Source organism: Triticum aestivum, chromosome 2D (assembly GCF_018294505.1).
Source record: "Triticum aestivum cultivar Chinese Spring chromosome 2D, IWGSC CS RefSeq v2.1, whole genome shotgun sequence".
Taxonomy (NCBI): Eukaryota; Viridiplantae; Streptophyta; class Magnoliopsida; order Poales; family Poaceae; genus Triticum; species Triticum aestivum.
In genome coordinates, this window is record NC_057799.1 from 62,651,309 (window position 1) to 62,663,614 (window position 12,306).

The 12,306-nt window shown below is 46.1% G+C and overlaps 1 protein-coding gene across 1 annotated transcript; it reads right to left on the reverse strand.

Annotated features, from left to right (window-relative positions):
* Nucleotides 1–1,728: 1,728 nt before the first annotated feature.
* LOC123051570 (peroxidase 70) lies at nt 1,729–3,402 on the reverse strand. Its single transcript, XM_044474480.1, has 3 exons — nt 3,136–3,402; nt 2,559–2,750; nt 1,729–2,466 (listed from the first exon to the last, which is right to left on the reverse strand). The coding sequence occupies exons 1-3, from the start codon at nt 3,349–3,351 to the stop codon at nt 1,909–1,911; spliced, it is 966 nt and encodes a 321-aa protein (XP_044330415.1). The 5' UTR covers nt 3,352–3,402; the 3' UTR covers nt 1,729–1,908.
* Between the last annotated feature and the right edge of the window lie 8,904 nt (nt 3,403–12,306).

Here is a 12,306-nt window from a genome sequence, read left to right on the forward strand (position 1 = left end):
AGGTAGCATTGAAGATGCCCTGAACATATTGCTCGACCCGTGCAGAACTCGACCCATTACCATCCTTTGAACCAGCTTATAAGAAACAACCACATGCATGCACGAAAAATTAGGACAGCTACATGAACTCATGGGGCTGGCATACCTATACCAGGAGCATAGTTGGTGGCTTCGAGACTACAAGACACCGAAAGACCGCCACCAATCAATTCGAGAGGATGTATGGTTTCTCCCAAAGCTACAAGGAGGGCACAAAGAAGTCACAATGAGTCCTTCAAGGACGATACGGCGCCCATGGGCGTCACTTTCACAAGCCCGGGCAAACGCTACACAAGGTCTCCACGTCAGCTTGAAGTTGCTATATCCACGTTAGAGCATCACTGGGGCCACCGAGATGACCCATCACCATTACCATTGTTCATAGATCTCTAGCTATTATACACCTTGATACGTTCATTTTGAATCACTATTTTATAAGATAAATACTCATAATTATTCGTATTTCAACCACATTGCTCCATTGTACCTCTTATTTCACCCAGCGTAGAGTTTTCAACACTAGAGAATAAAGCTTACGTGAAGAAAATATGTCAACCACGGCAAGCAGGGACACATGTCCACCCCTTTGTCGAGTGTCATAAACTTTGCCAATTGTATTTGTCGATGCTAAATCCGGCAGATCTTGGGTAGAGGGTCCCAATCTGGTAGTCGTGATGGTAACAAAGACACAAGGGGCACATGTGTTTACGGGCCCTCTCGAAGATGTAAAACCCTATATCCTGCTTTGCTCGTATTGATTGTGGATGGGATACAAAGTACATGTGATCCACCGCGAGATCGTATGTGAATGAATATGTCCCCTATGGCCCTGGCACCTCGGTTTAACAGATACCAGGGGTGCCTAGGGTTAGACATAAGTTGGTTGTACCTAGGGGCAAATAAGCTGGAGACTACCTCAAAACCTTGGGGTGCATGCCAAGTCTTCGGATCATTCCTTCTTGGCTTTCTTGGAACAGACGAACGAGGCCCACTAGCTGCCAGGCTTAGGGGGTCTTCGGTCTGGCCCACAGGTCGAACAACCGACATGCCGAGCATGCCCTAGACTCTATCAGTATTGGACACTCGGCAAAACAACGACTTTGCCGTGTGTCCTGCCTTTTCCGCGTGTTTTACCTGGCACTCAGTTTTGGCTAGTGACTTTACCGAGTGCCCGACAAAAATTCTCTTGGAAAAGTTTCCGGCACTCGTCAAACTGGTTGATTCCGATAGTGAGTTGGTGGCGGTGGGAGGATGCTCTGAAGGCGGAGATAGGCGGTTGCGGGGCTAGGAATGCGCGGTGTGTAGGCAGTGGGGCCAACTCGGCTTGCCAGAGCCGACGGGTGACAAGAGATGTGGCCGGTGGCGGGAGTTGGCTTTAGGGAAGGAAACTTCCTCTTGCTAAAAATTGTATTCAGAATTAGGAACGGGGAGGTAGCAAGACCTCCAACTTATTAGGATGGAGGAGGTGTTTTTTGGTTTGTCCCAAAAGAGTTTGGAAAACTAAAGGGGTATTGAGGATGGCATAGATGTCTAGAGATTTAGTTTTTTGGGTCTTTTTTTAGGATGGGTTGGAGTCGCTCTTAGGCGTGGAAATGATGTACATATAGCCGCATGGTTGTGTGGACTGGAAGACAAAAGCTTGTAGAATTCGTCGGAAACAACCGTGTTTTTTTAGAAACAAAAGTTGTGTGCACTTGGGCATATAATAATTAAGCAAAGGGAAATACTTAAGAGATGATATACATCACATCACACCCCATCTACTCTCCCACACTTGATGATGATCCGAGAAATGGCAGAACACAAGCACAATAACTCCACAGCCTTATTATGTCGCCTTTGATCGCCCATTGATTCTAGATTGGTGGCTTAGTTCACCCTGGAGCAGCTGAGCCTGATCTGCCCCTGCGCCCCGGTGAGCGGGCTGATGTTCCCCATCCTCACCATGGCCGCCGCGAAGTCCCTGTTGAACTGTGCCGACGCCGACGAGTACGTCCGGACCAGGCCGGCGGTGCGTCCGTCGTTGATCAGCACCTGGTCGGAGTGCAGGAGCCCCTTCTGGGACATCAGGTTGCTGTAGTACGCGTTGTCGAACCCGTTGGGCGTCGTCGTGTCCAGCGGCGCCAGGCTGCTGTTGCCGGAGCTGGTCGTCCGGGGGCAGTTGGCCTTGAGAGATGTCGCGAAGGCCGCGTCGATGTTGGTCTCGTTGTAGAGCCTGCTCCTGAAAAACCGGCACTGCGATTGTCCGATCGTGTGGCCGCCAGAGAGGGCGACCATGTCGGTCACGCTGAGCCCCTTGGCGGCGAAGTTGGCGGTGAGGTTGGCGACGTCGAAGGACGGTGCAGGCAGGTCGCTGTTCGCCAGCGAAAGGCTCGCCGTCGTGGAGTCCCTCCTCCCCAGAGGAACGGTCCACGAAGGCCCTCCCAGCTGCAAGCGATTAGTAAAGAACCAAGTCACTTAATTTACTGTCGCGTGCGTTCAGCAAATTAACTGCATGTACACGGCCTGGTCGATCTTACGGCGACGACGGAGTCACGGGCGGCGACGGCGAGGATGTCGGCGCAGGAGACAGTCTGCCTGCACACGGCCTCGACCTGCGCCTTGATGTTGTCGATGACGTTCATGCCTCGAATGGAGCGGGCGTTGGGAGCTGCCCCCTGCTCGCCGGTGAAGGTGGCCGTGTCGCTCAGCAGCACGGACGCATCGCAGCCCTGATGCATCATGCGTCACGCACATAAGAAATTTCTTCCGTCAAGATAAATTCAGTAGTAGTACTCCTACATAAATTTCTAATTCTGTTATAATTGATTTGAACTGAAGAATGTTGAAAAGTCACTGTAAAAAAAGAGTTGAAAAGTCAGATTAATTAGAATGGCCATGCATGCATGGACTGGAGTCAACTTGTGATACTCCTACATATATATGCAGTTTTCCATTCCACTAGCTTTTTGATACTGCAATGACTCTGAAGACAGTGTGATTAACTGGTCGATCTAGGACTAGGAGACCTACTAAATTAAGTACAAGCAGTAATATATGCAATATAAAAGTACGAGAGTAGTAAGTAAAGGGACACGATAGATGAGAGGGACTTGCTTGGACAAAGCAGTCGTGGAAATGCAGCCGGAGCAGCGACGCTCCCATGCGGGGCTCACTCCTCACGGCGGCGGTCACGGCACTCTTGATGGTTGCCAGCGCCCTGGGGCACGACTTGGCGTAGAACTGAGGGGAAAGCGGCGGCGACGCCGAGGCGGCCGCTGCTAGGCACAGGAGCAACAGCACCGACAGAGTAGAGGCCATTGCCATTGCCATCAGTATTCTTCTGTGTACAAGCAGGCACTAACCCTGTTCAGATGAAAACTCTGTGTAATGACCTGCATTACCATGACTACATACACCTGTTTATATAGCTGACACATTTCAAGCCATTGTCCATTTGGTGTAACATGACAACCGACACTGTTTAATTTTTAGTGGTTTGATGCTGCATCTTTTTTGGTTGGAGATCTATATAGTATGGTTGGCATGGTGTTCGTAGTGCAACGACAATGAACAATGGGAAATCTTCTGGGTAGCTAGTAGGCTAGGGTTGTGACAGAGGCACCACAAGCTCACAATCATCTTAGCTCTCCAAATGGTTCGGAATATTAGTTGGAGATGCATGGGAAATGGGCAGCATTATTTGCCTGAATCATAAGCTAGCATTACTGTGTCCGGGCGAAATAATTCTTCCACCCAACACATGTGGTTGTTAACAGGTAGCATGCCAGACATGCAAAATTTGTCCGGGAGTTCAGATTCTGCGAGAAAGGTCAATATTTGATGTGGAGTGATTGGGATGTGCAAGTGGAAACAAAAAAAAACAAAAACAAAAACTACTCCGTATACTGCAGAGAGGTACCAATACCATGCATGTTTTTTTAGAGATACATCTTTTTATCTATCCGTCAGTTAATCGTCCAACAGCCAATTATTTTTCTATTTTGACAAAGTGATCAGTTGAGTCTCACTGCCATTGATCGCTGATGTAGTAGTGATCTAAACACTCTTATACTTCTTTACAGAGGGAGTAATTGACAACCTGAATTTTGTCCCGTGTGCATGCAGTGTGCTGTCACACGTCAACTCCCAACTGCTAATGATATTCCAACGGGGTCAGTGAACAGTCCCGGCATCTAAGATGTTTATAAGTTAGATAGAGATGGCCAATTAGCTGCAGTAAGGGACCTGAACTTGGAAGATGTCCTGAATCATAAACATTATACTACGTTGGAGCAAAAGAAAATTTCAGTTATTCCACTGAACACATGTGGTCGTTAACAGGTAGCATGCCAGCCAGACAGTCAGACATGAGAAATTTGGCCGGGAGTTTGGGGTTCTGGTAGAAGGGTTAGCAACCGATTTCAGCGATCGACATATACATGTGGACACAAAAGTAATATGCTTTATACCATTACTAATCTGCAAGGACGCATCCGGCATGTGTTTGTCCTTTTTTTCACTGCATGTATAGTTCCATCCTTGAAGTTAATAGCTATTACCTCTATACTAAAATATAAGTCGTCTTTGTGGGCTAAAATATTTCGATACGGTGGGAGTATTTTTTTGGGGGGGGGGGGGGGGGGGGGGGGGGCAAAGTGATATGTCGAATCTGATTGCTAGAAAGTTGAGATCACTGTTCACTGATCCATTGCAGGGCAGCGACATGTTTTCATGTTTTTCTGATCACAAGTTGATCACTGGTCCATTGCAGGGTAGCGAGATATTTCCATCTTTTAAATAAAGAGAATATATATCAAGAGGATATCAATCTGCATCTAAGGCTGGACCAAAAGCTTGTACGTCGCATGTTAAATGAGTGCTCCATAGCTCTACTAGTTAAGCACGTAGTTCACTCTTTTAATGAACATAGTCAATCACTGGTTTCAGCTCATCAAACTTAACGAGGTTAACAAAACAACTAACAAGTTCCATGAGTAACTTGTAAAGCTGGTTATACTCCAGAACAAATATTTTTATCTTAAGTAATAGTATATCAAACCCACCTATTCAATTTAATTGACCACACCCATCTCATTGGAGGTAGCAGCTGACACACACCCTCTATGGTATCTCTTCGTAAAAATCAGACCCTACTCTCATCCCACATGTCGCAACTTCGCAGCTGAAGTAAAATAAGGTAAGAGAAAGGTGTGGCTGCTCCCAGGTGTAGGTGCACTCGCATGAACAGTAAATTCAGGAAATACAAAAGAAAATGACAAAAATCTGATTTTTTTTTTACATCAAAGAAGACCAAAAGTTTTAGCATCTTGCAAAAATTTGTGACCAAATAACATTCAAGGAGCCCTCACAAAAAAAGTCACTGCTCAAAAGTGCACAAAACTTTGAGCACTGATTTTGTGATTTTTGCTGAGGGCTCCTCGAATTTTGATCTCGTTTGATGTCACAAAATTTCAGATTTTTGTTGATTTTGTTTTGTAGTGTTTTTGAAATTACTGTTCATGTGGGTGTAGGTGCACCCGGAGAGTAGAAAATTCAGTCTCGGTAATGTAATGTATGTTAACGGGTGCTCGTGAGTTTAACAAGCCTCTCAAATAAACCGAGCCAATAATGTTTTTCTGCTTGTTTAGGTTACCGAGCTTAATGAGTCGAACCTTAACAAACACGAGAATAATGCACCAAGCAGCTCGTTAATCCGCCCCACCAACACAATGTCAAGAGCTAGTGGAGAAATGAATGATTCACACAGCTAAATTATTACAAATGCAATAAGACGACCTATGGAGGAACCGCGACGAACATCAACATCAACCATCAACGATGGCAACCTAGGCTAACACGATGAGTGCTCCAACAACGATGTCTTCTGGCAAGGGGGGATGTGTGAACACCGTGTCACTGGAACAAGCTGGATCATGGGTTTCACCCTCAAGAGAAGTTCAAGCAAGCAGATGTTAGTTGTCGCTGATTTAGTACAAAGTTCAATGAAATCAGCGACAACTAATATGAAATGGAGGGAGTATATAATAAGCAGGTATTTTCCAGTGTGCTGTCAGACATCTACTTCCAACTGCCAATGGTATTCAAGCAAGGGTTAGTGAACAGTCCCGGCATTTAAGAACTTTGTAACTTAAGAGATGGCCATGATGCCAGATTCTCTACTTGAAGATAAAGATGGCTCCATCACCACAGCTGGCCCGTACTCCACTTGTCAGTTTGCAAATGCAAACTGCGCAAAACAATCCATCCGTTCAACAATTAACGGCGACGCCGACCCCGCACCAAACATGCATGCATGGATACATAACCCGATCGTTTTCAGCAGGCGGCGGTGCTCGTTGGGTTCTTGAAATTATCCACAGGAGCGGACAGAAGCAGCGACGACCGACGACGACGGGCCCGGTTGGCATGACGCCAAAAGGGCCGGATCTTGTCAAAAATAGAATGATCCTCTGGTGACTGGTGGATAGTGAGTGAGTGCGGCACTGAAAAAGGGCGCCTCCATCGTCTACTACTTGGCATGTACGATGGTCGATGGATGATGCTGGCCACTTGGTAGGTTAACTATTCTGCATTCAGCCATTCAGGTATCTGTCAATCGGCCGTGTCGCGTGGAAATAACCAAGCCTGAAACACATGCGTGTCCAACATTTCAGTCTCGAAAATCCAGAAACCTCTTGCAGCAGCACTGTAGGCGTATTTGTATTTGGTGCTCCTAGTCCGGTACGTATTTGGATTTTCGTATGATACCAGTGGCTTCGTCCTCTCATCCGATGCCAGTCAGCAGCTTCCGACTGAATTTTCCATGATCCTGTCTGCGCCGTATGGGTCCAACCAAGGATGGATCTCTCGCCATTCACGCCGGCAAACTGCAGCTATCTACGAATGGAAGGAGAAGTAGCTAGTGTGCGTGGCACTACCGGTGGGCGTGCATGCGTGGGTTCGGCACACGTCGATTTCAGGAGGACTGGGGAGCGTGGCGCTCCACCCCGATCCACTAGTGAGGCCGCCAAGTTTTTTTTTTTGAGGGGTGAACAAGTCTTTTATGCATCACCGAAATCCACATGATATGGGATACAACGAGGGTCATGGGGGTGCCAAACTAGATATGGCAACCCAAACCTCGTGAAAGAGAAAAACGAGCTAATCTATGTGCTTCATAATTAACAGCACGTTCCTCGAAAATGAACTTAAAATTATGAAAAGCGGCTTTCGCCCTAATCTCAGCTATGATTGCCCCATGAACCCCTAGGGTTCCTCTTGTGATGTCGGAAACCACTTGCTTACAGTCACTGAAGATAATACAATCTGTCAGGTTCAGGTCCTCCGCAAGGGCCAAAGCCTCCCTGCATGCTACTGCCTCAAGCGTAGTTGGATTGCTCACGCCATAAACGACCAACGCCGAGCTTCCTAGATAATTTCCTCTGTCATCCCTGCAGACAGCTGCTGCTGCTCCACCTCGCTCATGCCTGACAGCAGCATCCACGTGAATCTTGGCAAACCCCAGCGGTGGGGCCTTGGCTCTTGGCCAGGCCGGTGTAGCAGGTGCAAACACCCGATCTGCTACAGGTTTCTGTTGAGCTGCTACTATCTGTAGTTCATCGATGAATCTACGTATGAATGCTTGAGTAGATTGTGGACTCTGAAAAATCCCTTCGTGTATTGCTTTCCTCCTAGCTGACCAGATGGCCCATAAAGTGACAGAGAGCAGCACAAACATGTCGTTCTCCAATGTCTCCATTAATGAAAACAGCCAGTGTTTGGCAGAAAGTTCAGTCGACATCATCATTTTTTGCACAAGCTCGTCATTGCTCAATGCCCAGACGCATCTGGATGCAGCACATTCCAATAAGGAGTGCCTCCACGAATCTGGTGCTCCACACAATCCGCAGCTAGCCGAGTCAGTCATGTGTCTGTGTGCTCTTACGTCGTTTGTCAGCAAGGAGTGTTTTGAAAGTCGCCAGAGAAACATTCTCACCTTTGCCGGGACAGTCGTTTTCCATAGAGATTTCCAAGCGCCTTCCTCGGCGTTTGTAGTTGAAGAGCCGGGGTTTCCATCGAGCCAAGCTTCTCTCCGCTGCTGAGTGGCCACTAGCATACGGTATGTTGATTTCATCGAAAAAACTCCATGCTTCTCATAACGCCAGCTCAAGAAATCAGGCAAGTTGCGTGTGCATAGTGGGATGCCCAATATAATTCGAGTGTCCATTGGCAAGAAGGTCGCTTCAACTTTCGCACAATCCGAAGACGCGGACGTGTGGTCGATTAGCTCTGACACTCTGGACGGTGGGTTTGTTATCACGCACCCATATGGTCGCATCATCTCCTCCCGTGGTAGCCAGTTATCCCCCCAAATATGTGTTGTCTCTCCGTTCCCGATCCTTCTGATCAGTCCCTGTTTCAGAATATCTCTTCCTTCAACTACAGCTCTCCACACTTGGCTAGGATGTCCGCCAAGAGTGGCCTGTAGAATGTCAGACTGCGGATAGTAGATGCTTCTTAAAATTCTGGCACATAGAGTATCGGGGTGCTGCAACAACCTCCATGCTTGCCTAGCTAGCATGGCAAGATTGAACAATTCAAAGTCCTTGAAACCTAAACCGCCCATCCCTTTAGGTTGTGTCATTGTTTGCCAAGAAACCCAATGTGGTTTTCTTTTTCCGTCCTTGCTGCCCCACCAAAATTTCCTTATCAACATATTCAGATGTTCACATAGGCCCCTGGGTAGTTTAAAGCATGACATGGAAAAAACAGGCACTGCTTGAGCCACTGATTTGACTAGAACCTTCTTGCCAGCCGATGACATGGTATTTTCAATCCATCCCTGCACCTTGCTCCACAAACGGTCCTTTAAGTACTTAAAGGCACCATTTTTTGAATTTCCAATATCAGATGGCATCCCCAGATATTTCTCATTGAGAGTTTCATTGGGAACATTTAACAAAGCTTTAATCTCCACCCTTAAACTCTCGGGAACTCCCTTGCTGAAGAAGATCGAGGATTTTGAGTAGTTGATTCTTTGCCCTGTTGCCTGACAATAGGTGTTCAGCACCTGGTTGACCTCATTAGCACCCACACTATTGGCCTTAAAGAACAGCAGGCTGTGATCTGCAAATAGGAGATGGTTCACTGGTAGCACCGTAGGAGCAACCTGTAGACCATGCAAGTTGGATGACTCTTCTCTGGATTTTAAAAGGCACGAAAGGCCCTCTGCTGCCAACAAGAACAAGTATGGAGATATTGGGTCTCCCTGTCTGATTCCTCTCGAGGGTATGAACTCTTGCAATTTCTTCCCATTGAAAAGCACAGAAAACTTCACTGTGGTAACTAAGTCCATCACTATATCCACCCACCTTTCAGTGAAGCCCAACTTAATCATTATAGCCCTCAGGTACTCCCACTCGACCCTGTCATAGGCTTTCATCATGTCGAGCTTCAAGGCACATGACTGGTGCTTTTTGGCTTTGTTCCTTTTCATAAAGTGCAAACATTCATAAGTTGTGATGATGTTGTCAGTTATCAATCTGCCCGGGACAAACGCCGACTGCTCCTCGGAGATAATGTCAGGTAATACTGATATGAGCCTGTTAGCTATTACCTTCGACGCTATCTTGTACAAGCCATTGCATAAGCTAATGGGACGAAACTGGGACAATAGTGTAGGGTTTTTTACCTTGGGGATCAATACCAGCACCGTTTCATTGATGCATGCGGCTGACTCGATGCCCTCCACTATTTTCAGCACCACCTTTGTAACATCGTCGCCACATATTTCCCAGTGGCGCTGGAAAAAATGTGTTGGGTAACCATCAGGGCCTGGAGCTTTGATAGGGAACATTTGGAATAGTGCGGTCTTGACTTCATCTCGGCTGTACGGGGCGGTCAGTGTGTCGTTCATGGCCTGGGTGACTTTGCACGGGACAGTACCAAGGACCTCCCCCATATTAGTGACTCCCTCTAAGGTGTACAGGTTCTCGTAAAAGGAAGTTGTCATTGCCTCCATCTCAGCTAGATTTTCTGTCATTTGACCTTCCGATCGCTGTAACATTTTGATTTGATTTTTTCTCCTTCTTCTACTAGCACGCAAATGAAAAAAATATGTGTTCTTGTCCCATGCACTAGCCACTCCAATATGGCCCTTTGCCGCCACAGCATCTCCTCGCGGTGGTAAAGCTCGGTCAGATGGTCAACCACCTTGATTTCCACATGATTAGGGCCGGATCTGCCTTGGATCTGCCGTAACTCCTGTAGCTGGTTTTTTAATTGAGAGATTTCCCTCCTTACATTTCCAAAGGAGGTAATAGCACCCCAGGTACCCTAACTTGCACCCAATGTGATGATTTAGTACCAAAGTTGCAAAATTTGACCAAACCATACCTCAACTTGCAGCCAATGTGATGATTTAGTCCCAGGCCAATCAGAGCTCGCCAATTGGCTGCCAAGTGGCTGGACCGGTCAGCGCGCGCCATTTTGCACAAAACCCCCTGCCGTTTCACTGAATCAACCCGCAGTATAGCACACCTGAATTAAATCTGTTGGAATCTAGCTCACGTCCGGCCAAGATCCAGCTCCACTCGTTCCCCATCTGCCCCCTTGCCCCCTCAGCTCCAACATCAGCTTCTCCACGCCGCCGTCCAGCTCACCGCCGCCGTCCAGGTCGCCCCCATGGTATCTTGGAGTGAAGGATCGAGCTCGTCGTCCGACGGCTACTCTGTGACAAGTGAGGTTAGTTCTGTGGCAGTTAGGGATTGAGCAAAAATGGGGAAGGGTGTATGTTCTTGAGTAGCAAAATTTTAGCATAGATGATGCCTGCCTCCTTGCTGACTAGAATATGTTGTAAACAATGTTGTAGGCTCCTGCTCCTGCCACTGTTTTCTGCTCTGAGTGGACAGGCCTTGCTCCAGATCTTGCAGCTAGATGTGAACACCAGTGTGTGTGTGAGAAGTTTGTGTGCTTTGAATCAGTTGATAGTGGAAGGAGGTATCTTGCTTGTTCACAAAAGGTCAGTAGATGTACCAAAACTTGCAATGTGTCATCTTCTTTGATCTGTATAAGAGTGTGCCATGTAAATGTGGAGGAGTGCATTTTCAGTTAAGAGCATCTAGTTTGTGAACTTAATTGAATCTTTGAGTTAACAGCATCTTGTTAGTGAACTGAACTGAATTTAAATGAAATAACATAACTTAACTGAATTAGAATGAAATAGCTGAACTTATCTGAATTTAAATTCAGTTAACTGAACTTAACTGAATTCAAATGAACTAACTGAATTCTATTCTAAATGCAAGTTTGTGGAGTGGATTGACCCTGAATGGCCTGCCACTCTGAAGATGAGTTTAGCCAGGGTTTGGGGCATGTATGATGATGAGAACAAGCTAAGGCTCAGGGAAAGTGTAGTTCTTGCTGAAGAAAATTTTAGGGTTGTGAAAGAGAAGGAAAAGATGGAAAATGATCTGAGGTTTTTTAAACTAGATTTTGCTAAGATGGTGGGTGACAAGGAGCAGGCAATTACTGAATTGGGCAATGCAAGACTTGCTCTTTCTGACCTAAAGGAAGAGCTTGAGAAGAAGAAGATGTCTGATAAATCTACCACTAGCATTCATCAGGTTCTGAGGGCTAAGGCAGACAAAGAGAGGGATGAGATGAAGCAACAGATGGACAACATGAAAGAAGAGTTGGACAAAGTGGTGTCACAGAGGGATGAGCTGAAGAAGGAGAAGAAGAAACTAGAGTACATGATTGGTGATCTATTCAGGCACAAGGAGGAGACCAAGAGCAAGATAAAGAGGTTGAAGGAGATCTTAGATGAATTTGAGTAATTCATTGTTGGTGCAATGCTGCCTTAAGTTGGAGCTATTAATTAGTTGTACTTCTTTATTGAACTTGGTTGATTTGTATGCCAGTATCATCTAAAACACTAAATTTGTATGACTGCTTTTAGTTAACTGAATTTGTATGACTACCCAAGTTATGTTGTTGCAAGGTGTTATTAGACTGAATTTGCTTTTAGTTAACTCAATTTGTCTCTCTCTGTTTGCATGTCCAGTTTCCTGAATTTATAGTTAAATGGATTATGAGTCTAACTGAATTCTAGTTAACTGTATCAGTTAACTATAGAGTTAACTGTATTTGTTTCAGTTAACATGACTTTAACTGAAGATAAGTTATTTAACTGTATTTGTTTCAGTTAACATGAGTTTAACTGAACTCTAGTAAAAATGTGCAGAATTGGAACTAAACAGAGAATAAGTAGTATAGATTTAGTAC